This window comes from Neopelma chrysocephalum, unplaced genomic scaffold (assembly GCF_003984885.1).
Source record: "Neopelma chrysocephalum unplaced genomic scaffold, ASM398488v2 Primary Assembly neopelma1_128, whole genome shotgun sequence".
Lineage (NCBI taxonomy): Eukaryota > Metazoa > Chordata > Aves > Passeriformes > Pipridae > Neopelma > Neopelma chrysocephalum.
The window spans coordinates 1,037,658-1,058,544 of NW_020897790.1; the positions used below are offsets into that span (position 1 = coordinate 1,037,658).

Here is a 20,887-nt window from a genome sequence, read left to right on the forward strand (position 1 = left end):
GGGCCCATGCCCGGGGGGAGCGGGATCGGCCCCGCGGCGCGGCCCCGGAGGCCGCGGTTGGCGCTGCAGCCGAGCCCCGGGCGGCCGGCGGGGATGCCGCGGGGCTGCGGGGGGCGGCCGGGGGGGGAGCCGCGGCCGGGGGGCCGGTCCCGGCCCTGGGGTGAAGCTCAGCCAGCGGACCGGTCCCGGCCGTGAGGCAGATCCCGGCCGTGGGACGGATCATGGGGCAGATCCTGGCCGTGGGGTGAAGCCTGGCCGAGGGGTGAATCCCGGACGTGGGGTAAATCCCAGTCGTGGGGCACACCCTCGCCATGGAGCCAGTCCTGGCCATGGGGTAAATCCCAGTCGTGGGGCAAATCCTGGCCATGGGGTAAATTACGGTCGTGGGGTGAATCCCAGTCGTGGGGCAAATCCTGGCCATGGGGTAAATTCCGGTCGTGGGGTGAATCCCAGCCGTGGTGTGAATCCTGGCCGTGGGGTGAACCTCGGTCATGGGACAAATCCCGGCCGTGAGGCAGATCCCGGCCACGGGGTGAACCCCAGTAACGGGGTGAACCTCAGCCATGGGGCAAATCCTGGCCGTGGGGCAAATCCCGGCCATGGGGTGAACCCAAGCATGGGGCGAAGCTCAGCTGTGGGACAAGCACTTGGCTGGAGTTTCCTCGGTGCCAGCCCACGTCCCATAATGGGACCTTCGCCTGGCACTGTGGGTGATCCTCCAGCAGGTTGGTGAGGGTGTTTTTTGGCAAAGGATGTTTGTGGAGTGAGGGTGTGTTTGTGGTGAGGGTCACTGGTCTCACCACCTTTTCCTAGTAGTTTCCCAGTGGTCCACAGCAGTCCCGTAGGAGGAGGATGACAGCAACATCACCTGCAATAAAACCTGTGCTGCCAGTCCAGGCCACAGTGCTTGCAAATAGTAGAACACACCTGAACACTGAGTTTTTGTCCCAGTTTGGGATTTGGTTTTTAAACTGAAGCGCTGGTGGTAAACATGGCCAAGGGCTCAGTTGCTCCCAGCCGCACACCAGCTTTTGTCTGACCTTCTGGAGATCTTTAGACCAGTGGCTTTAATCGGGCCATTTTGGAAACTTTGAATAGGCTGAGTATTTGTTTTGGGGAGGTGCAGCTTCTCAGGAGCCGGCCTGCTGATAAAGATTCTAGGTGGCCTTGGTTAAGCGGGGAATTTCCTACAGTTAAATTCATACCTGTGCCCTCCCCTCTTGTGACACTCCCCCACCACCCAAAACTAACCTGGAGGGGAGAACACCCCACCCTGAAGTCACTCAGGGTGCGCAGACATGACTGATGATGAAAGTGATGTTCGTGCGTTTATTTTTAAAAAGACAAAAAATAGTACATTATTTCTAACAACAGTGTGACACAACCCAAGGAATTCCTAGAAGCTGTGTCCCGGTTTGGAGGGCCAGAAAGCTCTGAGGAAGGTGGAGCACGGCCTCTACAAACGCAGGACTGCCAGTGACTTTACTTCTGTGTTCTCCCTATGGAAAATAGGGAAATTTGTGCTGCCAAACGTCCCTCTGCCCCGTGCTGGACGGTTGAGGTTTGCTTTGTGCCGCGTGCGAGCGCCGCAGCCTGACCCAACTTCCTGGACGTAGCCCTTCTCCGTGGCTTTCCTTCCCCTCCCAGAGGGTGGTGGGAGGTTATTTCCAGCTTGATTTTATAATTTCTCTCCGGAGCAGACGGGCAGCGCGCGCTTCTGACATCTCGCTGCTCCGTGCTCTGGAATAATGATCCGCAGTATCGTGTGGACTCACCCCAACAGAACTTCTGCTCGAGCACCAACTCGGGCATTAAATCTCCTCCGGGGATTTTTGAAGATGTCAAAAGTCCTGTTACAGTTCAGCTGTTGGGTTTCACGGAGCGGTGGAAATTCTGCAACGCTCTGCTGTCTGCTAAACAAATCCCGTTAAACACTTTCAGTTTTGTTCCCTTCTTACTATTAAAAGTGAGGGCGGGCTGCTCCAAGTGCTGAAGTACAGCACAATTTAATTTATTCCCTTTTATCTTCCCTTCCTACGGGGGCTCTTCCTCCCTTAGTTTGTGTATTTAATTGAAGGATAAAGCGCAGTGTAAATGGCTCACAGGTATTGCCGCGTTCCTGTGCGAAGCCCAGTTTTCTTCCGTGCTTGGAAGCAAGAGATTCATGTGCCAGGGGTAAGACAGACTCCTCATCGTCAGACTGTTGGAAAAACACAGGCCTTTGCAGATCCATTTTAGTGGCTCCCGAGTTTCCCCCCAGGTTTGCACGGCAAACTTCTGCTGGCACAGCTCTGTCTGCGCGCGCGGTGCCGGAGTGTGACCCGTGACCGACAGAGCTGTGCCAGCAGAAGTCCCAGCTGCAGGAGCAGTTTATCTGCAGAAGTGCACTTTTACTGATAGAGCTTGTTTTCGTTTTTTAAAGGCTGTTTTTCCCTGTCTGCCAGTAGAGCACCGTGTTTCCAGGGATGTAGCGTGGTCAGGTGTTTATTTGCCTGGCTCGGAAGGGAAGGGACGGCTGCTCCGGGTGTATTTGCTGTGTGTGGCTCTCCTCTTCCTATCCGGAATCTGTAGGAGCTCCATCAGTTTGCAGTGGGAGTTCTCTTGTGGAAGTAAGTGATGTTACGGCTGCTTGTTTTCTTTTGGTCCAGAGGTGTTGGTAAAATTTCCATTTCATGTTAAAACTGGGATTATTTTCTTCCCACGTGGACTAGGGTTGTTTTCCATTAACATCCTTGGTTTTGCCAAAAACCCAGGCAGGCTTTTGACCAAGTTTAGCTTTCACACCAGTCTTAGGAGAAATAAGCCAGAAGGTGATCCCGAGGTGCATGTGGACTCTGGTAGGAAAATGAAAAGGCACCAGTGGAGAAAAATTAATTAATTTCCACACTGGGTAAGTCTCTACTTAATTTAAATCTAAACCACCAAGAATTAAAACTTACATTTAGATAGATCACAGCAGCTGCTGACTTTTTTGTTCAGACTCAATGTGCACAAGTGGGGAGGTGTATTTCTTTTTTTTTTGTTACTAAAACCTGCACGAGGTCATTCTGGTTTTAAGGGGTAAAATTATGTGTCTGTAACATGCATAATTTCTAAGCAAACTTCTTTGAACCGCCCCCCCAAAATTCTAAAAAATTATCAGAAGACACTTTCGGGTTACTTGAGTTTAAAAAGGGAGATAAATCCAAATAAATGGCTTGCTTACTGTTTATTGGAAGGAGCTTTTGGGATGCCAAAAGGGCACTCAAGGCATGGGATGTAACCCGATTTGCATACTACTGAAAAAGCAAAAGCAAGAGTGGAGCTTAGTTTGGGAGTGTAAGATGGCATTCGAGAAAACTTTAAAAAATAAGTTAAATTATGTCTTAGGCATATTTAGATTCAGGAGGATTTGCTGTGGATTTACTACTTTAGAGCATTAAATGCTAAGCCTCTTGTAATATTTTTTTTTGGTCCAAATTCTGTGGTTCCCTTGATGACAGGCTGTAATCAAGGCTTGGGTGCTGCTCACAGTGTAACTTCACCTGATTAATTCTTTGGGTTTCAGTGATTTGGCTGTGCAGCTTCTCCATCTCACCTGTAATGATAACCAAAAAAAAAGAGATACTGTTTTAGGATGTTTCTCTATCAAGATCTTTAGGTGGTGACAACAGTTCTGGAATTCTGCTGCTGCTCTCCTTCTGTGTCATAAAAGGCTTGTGTGAGGAGAGTTGAGAACAAGAAAAAGAATCCATCCCCCCTCCCAAAAAAAAACCTCAACTCAAGCTGAACTTACTCTGAATAATAGAGAGCAGTGGAAGAAAATCTCTCTGGAGCCCTGCTTAGAAGAAAAAGCTTTGCAGTTTCTTGGGCATCACCCAAAAAGCAACTTTAGGAGTGTTCAGACACCACCAGAAAGCAGTTTGACAGGCGGTCATTGAAACGGGATTAAAGATAGGCAGAAATACACTATATGGTGTTCTACAAGAAACACATTGTATCCCTTTCAAGGGGAGGTGTTAGACCATCACTCAGAAAAATGCTCCAAGGCGAAGAAAAATCAGCTCCAAGCAGTTGTAGCCACAGCTCAGGTGCAGTGAGTGAACAGAGGGATTTTGGAAGCTGCAGCAAGGAACGGGACAGAGCCCCACTGAGCTGTTGGGTGTCCTGGACACGAGTGGTTTAACTTCAGCTTGTAACCTGCACCTGTAAACAAGGAGCAGATAAGGCTGTGTGTGTGTCTACCCCTGCTTTGGCATTTCCTGATGTAAGTGATTAATGGCATTTATGATTTACCTGTGGAGCCTTTCCTCTTCCCAAGTTATGCACACACCTGTGGCTCTGGAGGCTGTGTTGGAAATGGGAATGCGAACCAAAGCTCCCGATTAAGTATCCTTCATCCACAATTGCTGCTGCAAGTCAGCAGCTCCCCACACTGCTGCTTCCAACTGCCTGGAAGTAAAGACCCAAGTAAACATCTGAAATGCTTTTTGTAAAAGCAAAAAAATATTTCTGGGCAGAGGCAGCTCTGCAAAGTGCAGCCTCGTGTTGCTGCAGAGGGACCCCCCTCTTTGCTTTGGTGTCAGACGTATTTTTTTTTCAGTCCATCGGATTTCACAAGTACAAAGAGAACTACAAAAACCATAAGCTTTTGGTCAAGCTGTTAATAATAATCGGGATTTGTGGATGGTGCTCAAGTTCACTGTTTACCCTCTAGGGCAGCTGAATGAATTGCTCGGGTAGTTTCCCCCTCGCTTTTCAGGAATGCTTCCATCTGAGTGAACATCTTTGTGCCTTCTAATCACAAATTAGTTTTGCTTGCTTTTTTTTTCCCCCTTCCTAAGAAATCAATCTAAAGGCCCTCTCAAAAGGCTCTGGCTTGGCTTTAGGAACAGTCTACAGAGAGTGCTGAAGACTTGCTTCTGCAGGTGTTTAGTTCTTCTTTTTTCCACGTGGAGAATATCCTTTGCTCTTCTCCCTGCTCCAGGCTGGGAGCTGGAGCAGAATTTAAACTCTCAGAAGGAAATGTGAAGGTGTCACCCAGTCATCCATGGGGATCAGCACAGACAGGAACTGCTGCCAGCCCTGTGGAACTGCCAGCCTTTCTTGGCCTTTCCCAAGAGCTGGTTCACTCTCTCCTTGTTGGAGCACGTATTGGAATGCACTGCTCAGCCCCTGCCCTCTCCAGGTAAAAGAAAACACTCCTTTCCACATTTTCTTGGCCTCATGGAACTAGCAGCACCGGGCAGGAAAAGGCCTATCGGGACAGTACTGAGAGGAGTCCCAGCAAACTTGCTCCTGCTTCCTCTATAGCTTAAAACTCAATTTCTCTTTCTTCTGCCCCGCTGATTTCCAGCTGGCCCTGGAAGGAGCCAGCACAGGATGAATTCCCCGCCTCGCCGAAATTTCCACTTGTGAACGCCTTTCCTCTGAAACCCTTTTTGTTTTGGAAAGTTAAGAAAGCAAAAGGAGAGCGGGGCCAGATGACTTCTCACATACCAGAACACAGTCCCAGGTGCCAGGAAGAGCCGGGTTCCCATTGTCAGCTGGCCCTTGGCTTGCAGTTCTTCCTCCAGCCAAATTGCATTTTACCACTGGGAGCAGTTCTGTCTCCAGGCACATGTTTGTACCTGTGCAACGAGCCTCTTCCTTCTCCTCCTTAGTCTCCAGCAAAAGACTGTGAAGGAGTGGAGTTCACCAAACAAATTAGGAATATTTTGAGTGGGTGAGAAAAGCACATCTATCAAGTATTTTGAGACCAGGAAGTCTGAGACTAGTCCTGTGCTGAACTGCGAGATGTTTTTCTGCTTGCTTCCAGGTACTGCCTGTGCAGGTAAAGGTGGAATAGTTCAGTTTTAAATCACTGGCCATTTATTTCATGGCAGGCCTGGACAAAACAACCCTGGACGTGTACGTGGGGAGATGAGTATAACTCACAAGCATTTTCTACTTGGAAAATTATGTGGTTTAAAACCTGAAGCTGTCAACAAGGCTTCAGCATTCCTGAATCCATACCTGCCTCTTGCACGTACCACTGGGGCTGTGCTCTTGCTCTATGCTCCATTTCTCTAAAGCAGGATGGGTTGGACTGTATTTCTCTTCCTTTCAGAGAACTCTGTGATTAACTTCTCACATGCCAGTATATTGAGAAATATCAGAAAACCAACCTGCTTGAAAAACTTCAGCAAAATTTGCCAGAGTTATTCCCTGGCTTTAGGTGAAATCCCTTTGGGTGGCTGAACAGAGGAACCCACACAAGTTCAACATCTCTTCTGGCACAGGTTGCCCAGAGAAGCTGTGGCTGCCCCATCCCTGGAAGTGTCCAAGGCCAGGTTGGACAGGGCTTGGAGCCCAAACCAGTCTGTGATTCTATTTGGAAATTTAAGTTTAAGTGTGGTGTAAATGCTCATGGGAAAGATTGGGATAATCAGATACAGAAGCAGCTGAACTGTCTTTCGATATCCAAATAATATGCTTTGCTCAGGCTATCAGACAAGCTTTTTTTTACTTCCTGGATTTAGAAAGCAAAGTACATTTAAATATACCCTATGCAGAACAGGGTTTATGCCTATAAACTGCTTTGTTTTAAACAGATCCCTTCTCTCTCTTATCCTGAGCATACAAGCCCAGCTACTTTGAGCACTGAGGCAGCATCCTGTGGCCTGTTCAAACTGGGCTCATTTATTGTGCCAACGATTGCAAAACAGTTTCCACTATTGGTGTGTACTTTTTCCTTTGGGTTATTTTTTTCTTTGTCCTCCTTTCTTTTAAAATCTTGACTCATCCAAACCTACCTGTAGCTGAACAGGGCAGGCCTTGTAACTTTAAAGCTGTCTGCAGTGAGTTTTTATGGTGGCAGGCTGTTAATTATTGCTGGGAAGAACAGATTGTGGGTGATAAGCTGGGCCTTATCTCTCGATCTTGGAGGGAGAGTAGCTGAAGTGTTGCTGGGCTTTGCTTATTTTGTGAAAGTGCTGGCAGCCTCCCACTCAAAGGGGAAGATATCATCGTGGCCGTGGAAATAATCTCATTTCTTTTCTCCTAGCACAAACTTTTCTTTGAGGGATGAAAGGTTATTGATGATTCCAGCTGTATTTTAAAGAAAGGTTCATTGAGAAGGCCACTCCCTCTTTACTGATTCATGATTCCGGTGGAGTTTTCCTCAAAAAAATCGGTCGATAGCTGACTCCTCTCCAGTTATTGATCCCGAGGAGTTGAATGAGACAAGGTGTTGGCTGGCAGCAACCTGAGCAGGGTCTTTGTCATTCCTAAGCGGTGACTGAATGGCTGTCAATAAAGCAGCTCTTTCCCTCCCGGCTCCGAGGGACTTTCACACACCTCTCAACACTTGGAGCTTACTCTGTTCTGGCTGCTGGGAGTTTTCTGTCTCCCCAGTCCTCTGGCTGTCAAACCAGTCCTAGGAAAACCTGCTTTAAGCTCTGCCCCGTGCCCACAGCCCAGGACAGCGTTTTGTCTTGATCCGGCACTGGCTGCTTCCCTCCCCACGCTCCCAGTGACTTCAGTTCCTAATCCTTTAAGCCACTCTGTCCTGGATCTCATTAGAAGCCCAGCACTCTCCAGGGGCTGGAGCAGCATTGCAAATGGGTCATTTCTCTGGAACACTGCAAGATACTCGCGTAAATAAATAAATAAATATACTATTTAAACCAGCCCCTTGGGGGCTTCTGATTAGATTTATTTACAGGCTGGCTGTTGAAACTCTTCTTGCTCTATAATAGCCCCTTGTCAGCATTTCTGTTAAGCAGAGCCTTACTTTTTGGGAGTGACCTGCCCTGTGTTTGCATGTAAACCAGCCCCAAGAGCTCCTCTGAAAGCATAAAAGTATAAAAGGCACCTGCAGACAAAGGCAGGTATCACTCTGTGACTTGGTGCAGATATTCAGGAGTTGTCATGCACACAATGAGAGGTAACTGGCTACTTCCAGCAGAGCAGAAACTGTGGAGTGAAAACTGAATGTTAACTAAGTAGAGAAATAAAAATTCCCTACGTAATGCCACGTAGTATTGCCATGCAGTAAATAGTTCAGCTGTTCTTGTAAGTGGGGGTGTGACACGGAGGAAGAGGAAGGGTGGAAACCTGGATATTGTTATGTCACCTGTGATTTAAGAAAAGAGTCTGTGCTTCATTTAGAGGAGATGAGGAAAGGGGGGAATAACTGGTGGGTATATGTCAGTAGGACAATTAACATTTCCATCAAGTGAGTGCCAGTTGGCTCTAGAATTAATCAAATACAGCTCGTTCCCTCCCTTCCCGCTCCTCCCCTTGGCTTTTGCTGGTTTTCTCCAGGGTTTGCTTCTATGACTGCTCTGTTTCTCTGGCCTTTTATGGTCTTTGTTGAAGTGAGAACAGGAAGCCCCCTGAGATCCCACCACTGCTGAATTTACTGCCAGCTGCAGGTTCATGGTTACCTCTTACCTGTCCCTGTTCCCACCACCAACTTTTATTTCCCTGTGCTCTGTGCCAGAGAGGATTGAGTCTGTTCTCTTCTCCTTCCCAGCACAAACATCCTGGCCAATTACACCTGAGAGGAACAGCTCTCCATCCTATCAGCACCAGTACAGAGATCCCCAAAAGTTTCAAGTTAAGGAATTGAAAGGCTGAACCTGAGGGTTGCAAAGATGTTTAACTCTCTTCCTGTTTGTAGGATACTTACTCATGGCCAAGGAGTCTCCTTTTATGTACTTTGATTATACTTTCCTCTAAGATCATTTGAAATCTCCTCAGAAATTGTTTTTGGTTTTTTTTTTAATTTAAAACCCACGAAGGGGCGTTTGTATTTGTTTCCCTGCTAATCTTTGCTCCCAAATAGGTTACTTGGAATAAGAAACTGAAAAGAGAGAGTTACCTGGGATGGTACACTCTGGGTGCTCGTTGGACTCCTGGTAGAGACAGCGGACACAGAGGTGGCTGGACACATTCCTGCAGGGAAGAACCATGAAGAAAGCTCAGATCCAAGCAAAAGGCTATCAAAATTCCCCACTCCCCACTATTTTCCTGCTGGTATATGCACAGTAGATACCATATATATGGATATACAAAGTAGTTTACCATAAGCTAACACATCTATACGTATCCCACTATTAGCAGTGTTTTTTAAAATCCCCCTAACATACCCTTAAAAAACCACCTTATCTTCCTGATTTTCCTTCCCCCCCCAGAGTACTTAAGCCAGTTTTTGTATTAGTGGGTATTGACTGTGCTTCCCATCTCCTTAGGGAGGCCAGAATGGGGAGACTTCTGCCACACACTCCTGAAAGCAGAGCACGCTTCGTGCAGACAAGAGCCTTTCTCCTCTCCCTTTGCAGCCGTTCGGGCCTGCTTACAAAACACGTAAACAGATATTCAGATCATAGATCAACAGATAAAAATGTTTTCCGGCTCCCAGTCCGACTTCCCAACGTTAAACAACACGTGCCCGTGTGTACACAGCCAGCAGGATCGGTGATTCCTGGCAGGGATCACCCTGTGGAAGGGGCTGGCCAGTGCAGAGGAAGGAGGAGTGATTCAGGCCTGTCTGCTGCATAGTTTTCAAAATGCTTCAGCACTTTGACTCATCCATACACAGAGGCTGGGGAAAAAAAAAAAAAGGATCACAAAGAATGTCACTCTGCTGGAGGGAGGGTTTGGAGTTGTTCCAGACATCCATGAGCACAGGGCTGCAGGGAGATGCAGCCACAGCTCTTTTCCATTTGCTTCCTCGTTAGAGACAGGCAATTCATTTATGCATCGAGGTATGAAAGAGCTTAAACAGAACGTGTTGTAGTCACTGTAATTTAAGAAATGCATCCTCTACCCTCCCTAGGGAAGGGACTGCTTGTCTGAAACCCAGAAGCTCCTGTTGTTTGTTGCCCAGAAAAACATACCTTCAGATTAAAAGCCTGTGGTGCAGCCTCGCAGCTCAGCCTTTCTTCTTTGACACTCCACACCTTCAGTACTGTTCCATTATGCCTTTTTTTTTTCCAGGCTTTAAATGATAGTCAGCGTGGACCCAAAGACTTATGTTAGGAACCCCCAGAGCTTAAATATTGTTCTTACTAATGCACTGATGTTGTCAACCTCAGGTTTTCTTTAATTTACACAAAATCAGGAAGAGATTTTGTGTTTGATTTACACAAAATCAGGATCACACTATACATTTACATGACTAGATCTGTAGCAGAGAGCAGGTTTTAGAAGTCTGAAGTTTTCCAAGGCGAGCCTTTAGAAGAAAAGCCAGCAAAAATTTGCACTCATGCACATCTGATTTTGGGATTAACTGATTCAGGGAACTCAGCGTAGCTCCCTGAAGACTGAGCAAAAGCAGGCTGGGATTTCTGGATATTGTTTTAGTTTCAGGACAAGCAGGGTGGGAGATGGGAACGAGGCAAAATTCGTTTTTTGCCTAAAAAAAGAAATACACATGGTGGCTTTCAAGTCTTGCTCAATGTTCCTGTTATGTAGAAGAAAAAAAAGTATATTTGATTTAGGTTTGTTTTCCCTTTTCTGTAACTGTGGCAATGACACTGCTGCCTGTTTGACTCACTCAAAGCCGTATTAAAGTGAGTAACAGCTGAAAAATGTGCGTGTCTTTGCCTCACAGCTCAGGGCTCATTTCTTTGGAAGGCCTCTGACAGCCACAAATCACTCTGAATTGGCAGAGCACTTGTCTTAATGAGTGATACTTCACCATAATTTATTGGGTGCCCTGCCAAGGAGGAAACTGCAGTCCTGGAGCTTTTGGATGGTGTCACCTGGGCAGTGGTCATCCCTGGGCTGCTGTGGATGAGCATGGGGTGACTCAGATGGTCTCACCACCACGGGTTTAGGGACTTGCGCCACGCGGCACTCGCCCAAATCCTGGGAGCTGGACAGCAAAGTCTGCCATGCCCTGGGTCCAGATGTGCTAAAGTACAGATTGTTTTGAGTGTGACAGATTAAACAGCAAAACAAAGACCCACGTGGATCAGTTCAAATGTTTGATGATTAAGACCTAGAGATTGTAAAAGCTCCCTTCTGCCATAAACCCTTTGCTGGCTTTCTGCTCCATTTTCCCCCTCAGAGCTTTTGTGTTTCCACTTAGAAATCTGTTCAAGTGCTCCCCACTTCTGCACGTGCACCTGTTGAACAGTGAAGATAAATCCAGCAAAACCCAAGCACCAGAGATGTAGCACTCCCAAGGCACAGCCTTGTTTGTGTTGGGAAAGGCCTGTTTGTGTTGTTTGATTTTGGGGTTCTGGGACGAGGAGCAAAGGATTTCAGGTCTAATCCCTTGTCCTTAAGTAACCCGTTCATTCACGGCCCCGCTCCGGGCAGTTGTGAGCACAGAATCCTCTTATCCTGTGGCTCTCCTCGCCGTGTGACTTCACCTGGAAATAGCAGGGGGCTATAATTAGATGTGGGGCTCGCATTTGCCCCTGGAATTTCCCTGGGCATTCGGGAAGGAAGCTGCAGACCTGTAACTGAGACCCTTCTCGGGGGACAGCCCTGCCAGCTCCTGCTGCCGTGCGATGCTGGAGCGCAGCTTTGGCTGTCTGCATCAGCTGGAAGAAACTGCAGTGCTGTACGCTCATAAAGGGTCTGTGGGATGTCTCTTTAGTTGGACTTGCTGAAAAAAACCTCAGCTTGTTTCCTCAAATGTAGCTGTTTTAAGAGCTTCACAGCTATTGCAGCCAGTTGTAGGAGAGGTGTGGGGGAAAAGCTGCATCCTGTGGAGCAGCTGCTTTGGATTTGTGTAAAATCGAGGCTTGTGGATTTTATGTGTCTGGGGAAGAAAAAGACCAGGAAACAGCAAACTCACCTAACCTTGTGTTTTATAACCAAACACACCCAGTCCTGCTCAGCATAATGATCTGGGGAGGTGTGGAAGAAAATCTCTCCTGATAGTGTTGAATGGGACAGTGGAGCTCCCTTCTGACTAGAGTCAGGACAATGAGATGGGATGAATTTGGTGTGCACTCAGGACATGAGTGCACCTGATATTCGTGTTTTGCACTGGGCTGGAGCCCCGTGCACCCAGAACTAATAAGAACTTTACCTGAGCTCCTGGGTCATTAGGAGTGGAAAGGTCTTGGCTGATCCCAAACGTGAAGAAGCACAAAAGAGAAAAGCTGGATAGTTAATGGGAAAATGGAGCTAATGAACATGAGACATGAACTCCAGGACGTGTTATTGCCGAGTGTCCCCGGGGAAGGGCGATGAAGGAGCGCTGTCGAGTGGCAGATGGTAATGCTTGTGGTGGTCTTTCAGACTAACAGGGATGCCAAAGGAAAAATATGATCCTCCAGATCCTCGCAGAATTTACACCATCATGTCAGCAGAAGAGGTAGCCAACGGGAAGAAGTCACACTGGGCTGAGTTGGAGATCTCAGGTGAGTTGGTTTGGGTTTGAATTCCAGTTTTTGCTGCCCCAGATCAGAGCAGATGCTTCCAGACAGGGGATCCCGTTGTGAACGTGGTTTTTCTGGGGGAGGAGGAGGGGCACTGGTCTTCCACACTGGAAATCTCATCATTCTGACATCCCCTGCAGTTTGTATCCGATGGTTCCAGAGTGAAGGGGTGGTTCCTTGCTCTTCTCTTCCAGGCAGAGTGCGGAGCTTAAGTTCGTCGCTCTGGTCGCTGACGCACCTGACGGCTCTGCACCTCAATGACAACAATCTTACTCGCATTCCACCTGATATTGCCAAGCTCCACAATCTGGTTTACCTGGATCTGTCATCCAACAAACTCAGAAGTTTACCAGCAGAACTAGGAAATATGGTATCTCTCAGGTGAGAGGAGTTGTTCTGGTTGACCTCTCCAAAATTTTGTATCGTGGGATTGGGAGCGAGAATTTCAGTTTGCTTTCTGTTCTTGTGTTCCAAATAATCCTGAAAAATTCCAGATTGGTGCAGAGCTTCAGTTCTAGTAATTACTTTTGGATTCACTGCCCTTCTTTTCTGATCACTGATACATCACTGTAAGCTGTAAGTCTTCTGTATCACTGTAAGTCTTCTGCTCTGAAACATTCTTTGAGGCTTGGTGATTGCCTGCAGTTTAAATTCTCCCTGGTTTCATTTTGTGTTTTGGAGGTTTTGTGGCTTTTTCTTTTTTCCCCTAATGAATGTATTTCCCTTGTGCTTTGACACAGGAAGATTGGCATATCTTTCCATAATAAATTCAGGGTGAAAAGTGTCCTCTGTGAAGATGAGCAGCGTACAGTGCATCAGGAGTTTTCTTCTGCAGTGATACTCACCCAAAGTGTTTTTGCATTTGCTGCAGGGAATTGCTTTTAAATAACAATCTGTTACGGGTTTTGCCTTATGAACTTGGACGGCTCTTCCAGCTACAAACCCTGGGTTTGAAAGGTGAGCTCCTTCCAGTTCCATAATCCTACAAGTACTCAGGAATTCCTGAGGGGTCTGGGCTCAAAAGCTTTGTCTGTCACCTCAAGGCTTTTTTTTGACAGTTTATGTGAGATATTAAACTCATCATCCCACTGCTGTTTTCTGCTGTTGGCAGGCAATCCTTTATCCCAAGATATTCTCAGCCTCTACCAGGATCCAGACGGAACCCGAAAGCTACTGAACTACATGCTTGACAATCTAGCAGGTACAGCCCCTACAGATCTGGTGGACAAGGGGGGTTTCAAAGTAGAGTTTGCTGCTAAAACAAGATTCTGATCCACTGCAGTATTTCCTACCTGCTTTAGTATTTTTGTCAGTTGGCTCCAGTCGTGCCCACAAACCCACACCCTCACACACCCTGCAAGAGGCTGACACGGATTGTCTGAGCTTCTCCTGTGTTACAGCCAGCTGTTCCCTCTGGTTCCTGCTTGAAACCCTTCAGTTATCAACCAAGTGCAAAGTTTTCTTTGCTGAAGCCATTTTGGTAGTTCCCACTAAAAATGCTCATCTGAATGCACACAGAATGTCAAATTTAGATTGAGAAACACCAAAGCCATTAAGAACATCCAGTACCTGAGTTAAATCCTGCTTTCTGGTTCTGTAACTGGGCCTTCTGCTTTGCCACTTGATGTCCCCCAACTGCAGGGATGGTGGATATAGGGCAAGGTTCTTGGAGAAGGGATGTCTGAAGCACACCAGGGTTTACCCCTCCTTCTTAAGCAGATTGTTCAAGGTGCAGGAGTATTTCAGTGGTGCTTCTAAATCTGAAAACGAGACAAAACCAGTCATGAATCTTACAACTGACAATTTTTCTCTTACTAGAGTCGTTTAAATGATTTTCACCTCCCCTGGAGCATAAAAAGACTCGGGGAGTTGGGGGTACAAAGCACATTATTGTTCAGTCATCATTTTGACTTAGAAATTACAACTTACAAACAGAAACCCTGAATTAATCACTGGTTTAATTTTTTTTGTAGTTCATCCAGAGCAGCTGCCTCCAAGGCCATGGATTACTTTAAAAGAACGAGACCAAATTCTGCCCTCAGGTAACTCTGTGGTTCTTATCCCTGTGTTCACACAACACCACACTGAAAAACTTGCCTTGGGCATCATTTTCCTGGATCACAGTGAAAACAGCAATTTGTGTTCATTTGTGCTGGAACAATTAACGTATGGCTGTGCTGTAAATACAATTTTTGTCATTTGACTGGGATGCTGGTATTTCTTTTCTGTGTTAGGCTTTGTCATAACTCTTCCAGCCACTCTTGCCCAAGCAAAAGAGTTCATAATTGTAATTTTCAGAGGTTGATAACCTTTGCCTTTCTTTCTTCCTTTCCCTCCAGCTTCATTTACAGTTATGTGTTACAATGTGTTGTGTGATAAATACGCCACCCGGCAGCTCTATGGCTACTGCCCATCCTGGGCACTCAACTGGGAGTACAGGAAAAAGGGAATCATGGAAGAAATTGTCAACTGTGATGCAGATATCATTAGTCTTCAGGTAACTGGAAAATAACTGCATTTTCCATCAGCAACAGAAAACATGAACCTCCTCCTTTAGAATTAAATGTTCCTTTGAGAACATCATAGTCACCTGGTGGATACCAAATTCCAGGGCTTCCCAATACAAGCTCTGTGCTTGTGGGATCAACCTCTGAAATCTTCTGGGAGCCCAAATGTTACCACAAAGAGAAGGTCTCATTCCAGAGCAGTGAGAGACCGTTGTGCCAAAGGGCTCCCAGGTGAAATATCAATCCCTCCCAGATATCTGTCAGCCTCTCCCAAGTGTTATCCCTGAACAGTATCTGCATTCCAGTGTCAGAAACACCAGGTGTAATCTCCTGCTATTCCAAATACACCTGTCACTCACCTTTGGGAGGGATCCCAGGGTGTCCAGGGATGCAGACGAGTTCCCAGCAGGAAGCACTCCCAGTGTAGGGAGTGACATGGCTGGTGCAAACAGCAGCTCTTTGCTCCGGTGGGAGCTCCTGACCGCAAGCCAAGGCGGGCACAGGGGAGGGCTCCCCTTCACTTCTCAGCCTGAGGTCTTTGTGTTCAATTCCAGGAAGTGGAAACGGAGCAATACTTCACCCTTTTTCTGCCAGCCTTGAAGGAACGGGGATACGACGGATTCTTTTCTCCGAAGTCACGTGCCAAAATCATGTCCGAGCAGGAGAAAAAGCATGTGGATGGCTGCGCCATATTCTTCAAAACTGAAAAGTAAGGGGCAGGAGCAGCTTTTTAAAAACAGTTCAAACCTCAGAACAGTTCTCAGTGATTAGGATGAAGTCTCCCAAAGCCTGAGCTCCCTTTGGGAGTTTTCGCTGTTTCCGGAAGCAAAAATACACCTTTCGGATCACGTCTAGAAACAGCTGGAGTGGTTTGGGACGGAGGGAGGGCTGTGAGAACAGACAAGTGGTGGTTTTCACACAGTGGGTCACCCCTGCTGACAGGTGGTTCCCTGTGTTGGCTCAGGTTCACGCTGGTGCAGAAGCACACGGTGGAGTTCAACCAGGTGGCCATGGCCAACTCGGAAGGTTCGGAGGCCATGTTGAACAGAGTGATGACCAAGGACAACATCGGAGTCGCCGTGGTGCTGGAGGTGCACAAGGAGTTATTTGGAGCAAGTGAGTATGACCGTGGTGTTTCCAGTGGTTATTCAGTTCCATGGAAAGGCACGAGTTATTTCTAGTAAATCCATCTCCTAGAATACTATTCCCAAGCTTTTATCCCTCCTTACTTTGTTAAATTCTGCTTGAACAACCCAGCTTTCCCAAGGCCACTGTGTTTACACACATTTGCTCTTACCGGTGGTTGACAATAATGTTCAACTTCTATTTTCAACCCTCTTTTTTCTCCCCTTGATTGACTCCTTCCACCCTCCCCCAGTGATTAGATGTCAGTGCTAACATACTGATGTGGAAGAAGGAGATTATCAGGTATCTTTTCCTGCCTCTTGATTGACTGACTGTCACATTTTCATTAAGTTTGATCAAGACAATTCCAACATAGATAAAATTGCCACCCTGCTCTGTCTGCGTGGCTGGGGTTTGATGGCTTCAAAGGAAGAGAACAGCTAAATTCCAGGCCTGGAAGGAGCTGCCTGGGACTTTGTGCCCCACCTTGCAGCTCAGATAAACAGTAAAAACAGCGACAGTGTTTTGCACCCAGGTACATTCTGCAGGCATATCAGCAGGTCAGAGCAATGAAAACACATCCATCTGATGGTGTGTCTGAGGCTGAGCCCTGAGTAGCTACACCCCGAGGATTAACAGGTGGGAGCAACCTTTCACTGCCAGAATTGTACCTGTTTGTCCAGGTATGAAATCTCTTCACGTGGACAAGCAGCTGCTCATCGTGGCCAATGCCCACATGCACTGGGACCCCGAATACTCAGATGTGAAACTCATCCAGACCATGATGTTCGTCTCGGAACTGAAAAACATCCTGGAGAAAGCCTCGAGCAGGCCCAGCAGCCCGACAGCAGATCTGAACTCCATCCCTCTGGTGCTGTGTGCGGATCTCAACTCCCTGCCTGATTCAGGTAACACTCACCTTCATTTTTAACTTGCCTTTTTAGAACATTTGAATCCTCGTTTTCCTCTGAGGGTGACGGGGCGGTTTCCACTTCCCTGGGTAGGTAGGGATGAAAGCTCCCCTAGGAACAGCTGTCTTTGGAATCTGAATGGAGAGACTGTGAGTCCTCTGGTTGAGTCACCTGCTTTCTGTAGTGGGCTCTATGCTCCAGGAAAGCTGGTGGTACCTACAAAAGTGTAGGAAAGCACAAATAGATCTTAAATAAATCATTAAATAAATCCCCATGCCTGGAGCAGCAATAAGAAGTAGGAAATATGAGAGTTCCTGATAAAAACTTCCTAAGGAGAGGGGTTTACTTTGCTAGTTAACATCTTTTCCAATCTCCTGGCATGTCTTAGTGGTGTTTTGGTTTTTAACTCTGAGGCCAACATTCCCTGAGTCCTATGTCCCTAAATCCCCTTGCCAACAGGTGTAGTGGAGTACTTAAGCAACGGCATAGTGGCTGACAACCACAAGGACTTCAAGGAGCTGCGTTACAACGAGTGTCTCATGAACTTCAGCGGGAACGGGAAGAACGGAGCTTCCGAAGGCAGGATCACACACGGCTTCCAGCTCAAGAGCGCCTACGAGAACAACTTGATGCCTTACACCAATTACACTTTTGATTTCAAAGTAAGCAGCGATTTGTCTTCATTCCCTGACCCTTGGGTGTCTTTCCCTCGGCCCCTGTAAGCGCTTCATTGCTGCTTCTTACTCATGCTGTTCCTGCCACTCACAGCTTTAGGGTTTCCTGGAATTTTTGAGCTTCCAGCCTGGCTGTGGCCAGTGCTTTAATGGGAATGGATGTCTTACCTCAGTCCCAGGGCGGTGCCTCTCACCAGTCCCCGTTCTCATGCCGGTGTCTCTCCCTCTCTCCGCAGGGTGTGATTGACTACATTTTCTACTCCAACACCCACATGAACGTGCTCGGAGTCCTGGGGCCTTTGGACCCTCAGTGGCTGGTGGACAACAACATCACTGGGTGCCCACACCCCCACATCCCCTCCGACCACTTCTCCCTGCTGACCCAGCTGGAACTCCACCCTCCGCTCCTGCCTCTGGTCAACGGGGTGCACCTCCCGAGCCGGAGGTAGTGCAGCCCTGCCCCTGGAAGGGCACGGACCTGTTCCCACGGACCTGTACAGTTGTAAATCCAAGTATATAGGAGTGAAGTATGGCCAACCTTAAGCTGCTGCTTCGAGCTCCTTTTCCTTATGTGTTTGATATGAGATTTTGCACATTTTGGTGCATATTGGTATCATTTGGCACTAGGGCTGGAACCAAAGTATTATTCCCCTTTTCCAGGTTTTTAATTTAATTTTTTGTTTTGGGTTGTTTGGGGTTTTTTTATTTTATTTTAAACTGGCTTTTTCTTTTCAGTAGGAAGCTGCACTTCTAAACGGACAAATGAGATTAATAACTTGGCATTTAACATATTTCAAGGTAATGCTTTTTTCCAGAACGTGGCAAAATGAGCCAACCTGTTAAGACAAAGAAAAGCAAAACTAGAGATGCTTGTTTTGTAGGAAGAATATTAGAAATACTGTTTGTTTAAACCTAAAACAGAGACTGAACTCTGCATCCAACATAAAATTTGCACATTAGTGAAGCACTTAATACATGACTATAAATGATTGGCAGCGTGGCCCTGCCCCTCGTCTCACTACTATCAGAAAACCAAAGATAGCCAAATATCTGTGATCAAATTTGAGCTCTAAATCCTCCTGATGCCAATTTATTTGGGAGCTGTTGTTGGTCAGGGTTGAATTAAAAAGCTGCTGGTTCCTTCCCAACTGTTAATGCTCTTTGGATGTGTTGGAAATCCTTTTTTCCTTCCTTTTAATGCTCTGGGTGGCCAGTTCAAAACCTTGTGCCTGAAGAGGCATTAAACATGATGCAATTTTCTGAAAAAAAAAACAAAACAAAACACAAACCTGTTTGGCTGCTTAATGTTTAAAAAAAAAAAAAGGCACAGTGATAGGAAAAGGTCGTGTCTGTGTTTTTAAGTTTTTCTTTATTCTGCTTTTTTGCTGCTATAAGATTTTCTTGAATTTCTATTTGAAACTTTTCATGCACTTTACTGTTTCTAGTCTCCAAATGTGATATTTTTAATAAATGAGAAACATTTTCCATGATGTGAATGAAATTTTTAAGCAGATTGATAAGCCTATATTTATGTCTCATTCGTATACTTTAAAAAAAAAAAAAGTCCAATTTAAATTGTGAAATTAGTTTTAAATACTAAGGAGCCATCTTCTGTCTTGCAAAACTGCCAAGTCAGGCTGTTTCTCTTTAATTAAACATTTCCTTTGTTGTGGATATTATCCATAGGGGAAAAAAAACACCCCAGTTGGACTTACAGGAGAAACTGTTCCCTGACTCTGGTTGGAGGTTGGGGAGGGGGTGGGGTGGGCCAGAATGCAAAAATGGGTTCAACAAAACAACAACTTTTCCCTTGGAAAAGCAGTGCCTAAAAAATGGAGGCGTCATTAATGGTCTTTGATCAATTGGAAGCAATGGGAGCTGGGGAAAATTCCTGTGCAGCACCTGATTTGTGCAAAAAAAACCAACCCCAAAACCAAAAAGAAAAAAAAACAAAAACAAAAACAAAAAAAACCTTTACAGAGATGGATTTTCCTCTGGGTGCAGGTATCTCTGAATATACCTCAGCCTTCCCCACCTGGCTATGGCACATGGATTTGAGAGTACTGGAAAGTAGAATAGCATGAAAAACTTAATTCTGTGGACATTACCTTTCTGTAACCAGCTGCTGTATGTTTTTTTGGGAAGGGGGGGGTGCTTTTCTCTGGAGGTATGCACTGACCTGCTCCTCCTGTTCCTCCACGCACGGTAACTCCCAACGTGAGCAGTGACTCCCACCATACTTCACTCCCGGTATTTTTTTGAGCTGTTTGTATAAAATGGAATTTCCAAGTCACCCATGGTTGTCTATGAACTGCAGAGGAGTTTAGTAATAAAAACACAAACCCAACACCCATGTTTTGTAATAATCGGGGTGGGAGAGGATGGGGATGGAAAAAACCCAAACCCTGGCAAACGTGAGCTGCTCAAGTTGGATTTTCCTTTGGTTTCTAATGGTGGAAGTATTCTGTTGCGGGAAGGTGTTCCATTGGATTTTCTCTGCTGCCAAATGCACTTCCCAACACCCATCACACCGTGTGGTTTTTAACACAGAAATGTTTTTTTAACAGACATTGCACAAAAAAAAAAAATCTTGGTTATGTTTCAGTCAATGCACATGTTTACCTGCCTTTCTCCTGTCCAGCTCCCTTCTGTTTCCCCTTCCCAGCAGGAGCAGTGAGGGCATGGTGCTTTTTTCCCAGCTGTTCTATCCATCACCACTCCTCAATTCCCAGCATGTCGCAGCCAATATCTGGAAAAAAGGCTCCAAGCCTTTCCCTGCTCCTTCCTTTCCAAAACACGGTGCCTGGTGTCCACTTTCAAGCGACAGCACTGCCTAAAGCAAGCAGAGAAAACAAAATCCAACACCCTTCTACAAGCAACTTTTTAAAACTCAGCCTGGTAAATCTGTTCCATATGGAGGTTTTGTGTGTGTAAATATATACATATATACATATATATATATATAAAAAGAGAATTTTGTACAATGCAGCTGAATATTTTTGTTTCCTTCTTTCACTCTAAGGAGGGGGAACAAGTGAGCAGTCAGGGATGGCCCAGTGAGGTCTCAGACCACCTTTCCTTCAGGTGTGGTCTACTGGGGTCCCAGACGAGCTTTCCTTCCCGAGTGTCCCAGCTGTTCTGTGTTTTATGGACTAGAAACCCAAAATCTTGGACTCCTCCCCTTTCCAGAAGGCAGCTTGGCCGTGATCTCCAGCACTCAGGTAACACTGGGAGGGCTGATGGGCTCCCACCTTGCCAACTCCTAAATCCACATTCGCCCTCTCAAGCTTCACTTTACCAAGGTG

At 46.4% G+C, this 20,887-nt stretch overlaps 1 protein-coding gene and 1 long non-coding RNA gene across 3 annotated transcripts; one reads left to right on the forward strand and one right to left on the reverse strand.

Moving 5' to 3' along the window:
- The first annotated feature begins 2,346 nt into the window (after positions 1 to 2,346).
- CNOT6L (CCR4-NOT transcription complex subunit 6 like) lies at positions 2,347 to 19,929 on the forward strand. Of its 2 annotated transcripts, XM_027698464.1 has the most exons (12): positions 2,347 to 2,609; positions 12,226 to 12,347; positions 12,560 to 12,746; positions 13,237 to 13,322; positions 13,477 to 13,566; positions 14,339 to 14,407; positions 14,705 to 14,862; positions 15,427 to 15,581; positions 15,837 to 15,988; positions 16,681 to 16,905; positions 17,368 to 17,570; positions 17,819 to 19,929. In XM_027698464.1, the coding sequence occupies exons 2-12, from the start codon at positions 12,236 to 12,238 to the stop codon at positions 18,029 to 18,031; spliced, it is 1,650 nt and encodes a 549-aa protein (XP_027554265.1). In that variant the 5' UTR covers positions 2,347 to 2,609; positions 12,226 to 12,235; the 3' UTR covers positions 18,032 to 19,929. The 2 variants fall into 2 exon arrangements, with proteins under 2 accessions (XP_027554265.1, XP_027554266.1); XM_027698465.1 differs by lacking the exon at positions 2,347 to 2,609 and having other exon boundaries at positions 12,264 to 12,347; positions 12,564 to 12,746.
- Positions 2,547 to 5,593, reverse strand: LOC113974915. The gene is made up of 4 exons (XR_003536697.1): positions 5,479 to 5,593; positions 4,276 to 4,427; positions 3,206 to 3,577; positions 2,547 to 2,834 (listed from the first exon to the last, which is right to left on the reverse strand). It is a non-coding gene; the product is annotated as an uncharacterized LOC113974915 (long non-coding RNA).
- Positions 19,930 to 20,887: the final 958 nt, after the last annotated feature.

Bases quoted from the DNA above. Each gene is read 5' to 3' on its own strand.
- CNOT6L (XM_027698464.1), top strand. From the start codon at position 12,236: ATGCCAAAGGAAAAATATGATCCTCCAGATCCTCGCAGAATTTACACC. The intron at 13,567-14,338 runs GTACAGCCCCTA...TTTTTTTTGTAG, and splicing joins CATGCTTGACAATCTAGCAG to TTCATCCAGAGCAGCTGCCT. The intron at 17,571-17,818 runs GTAAGCAGCGAT...CTCTCTCCGCAG, and splicing joins ATTACACTTTTGATTTCAAA to GGTGTGATTGACTACATTTT.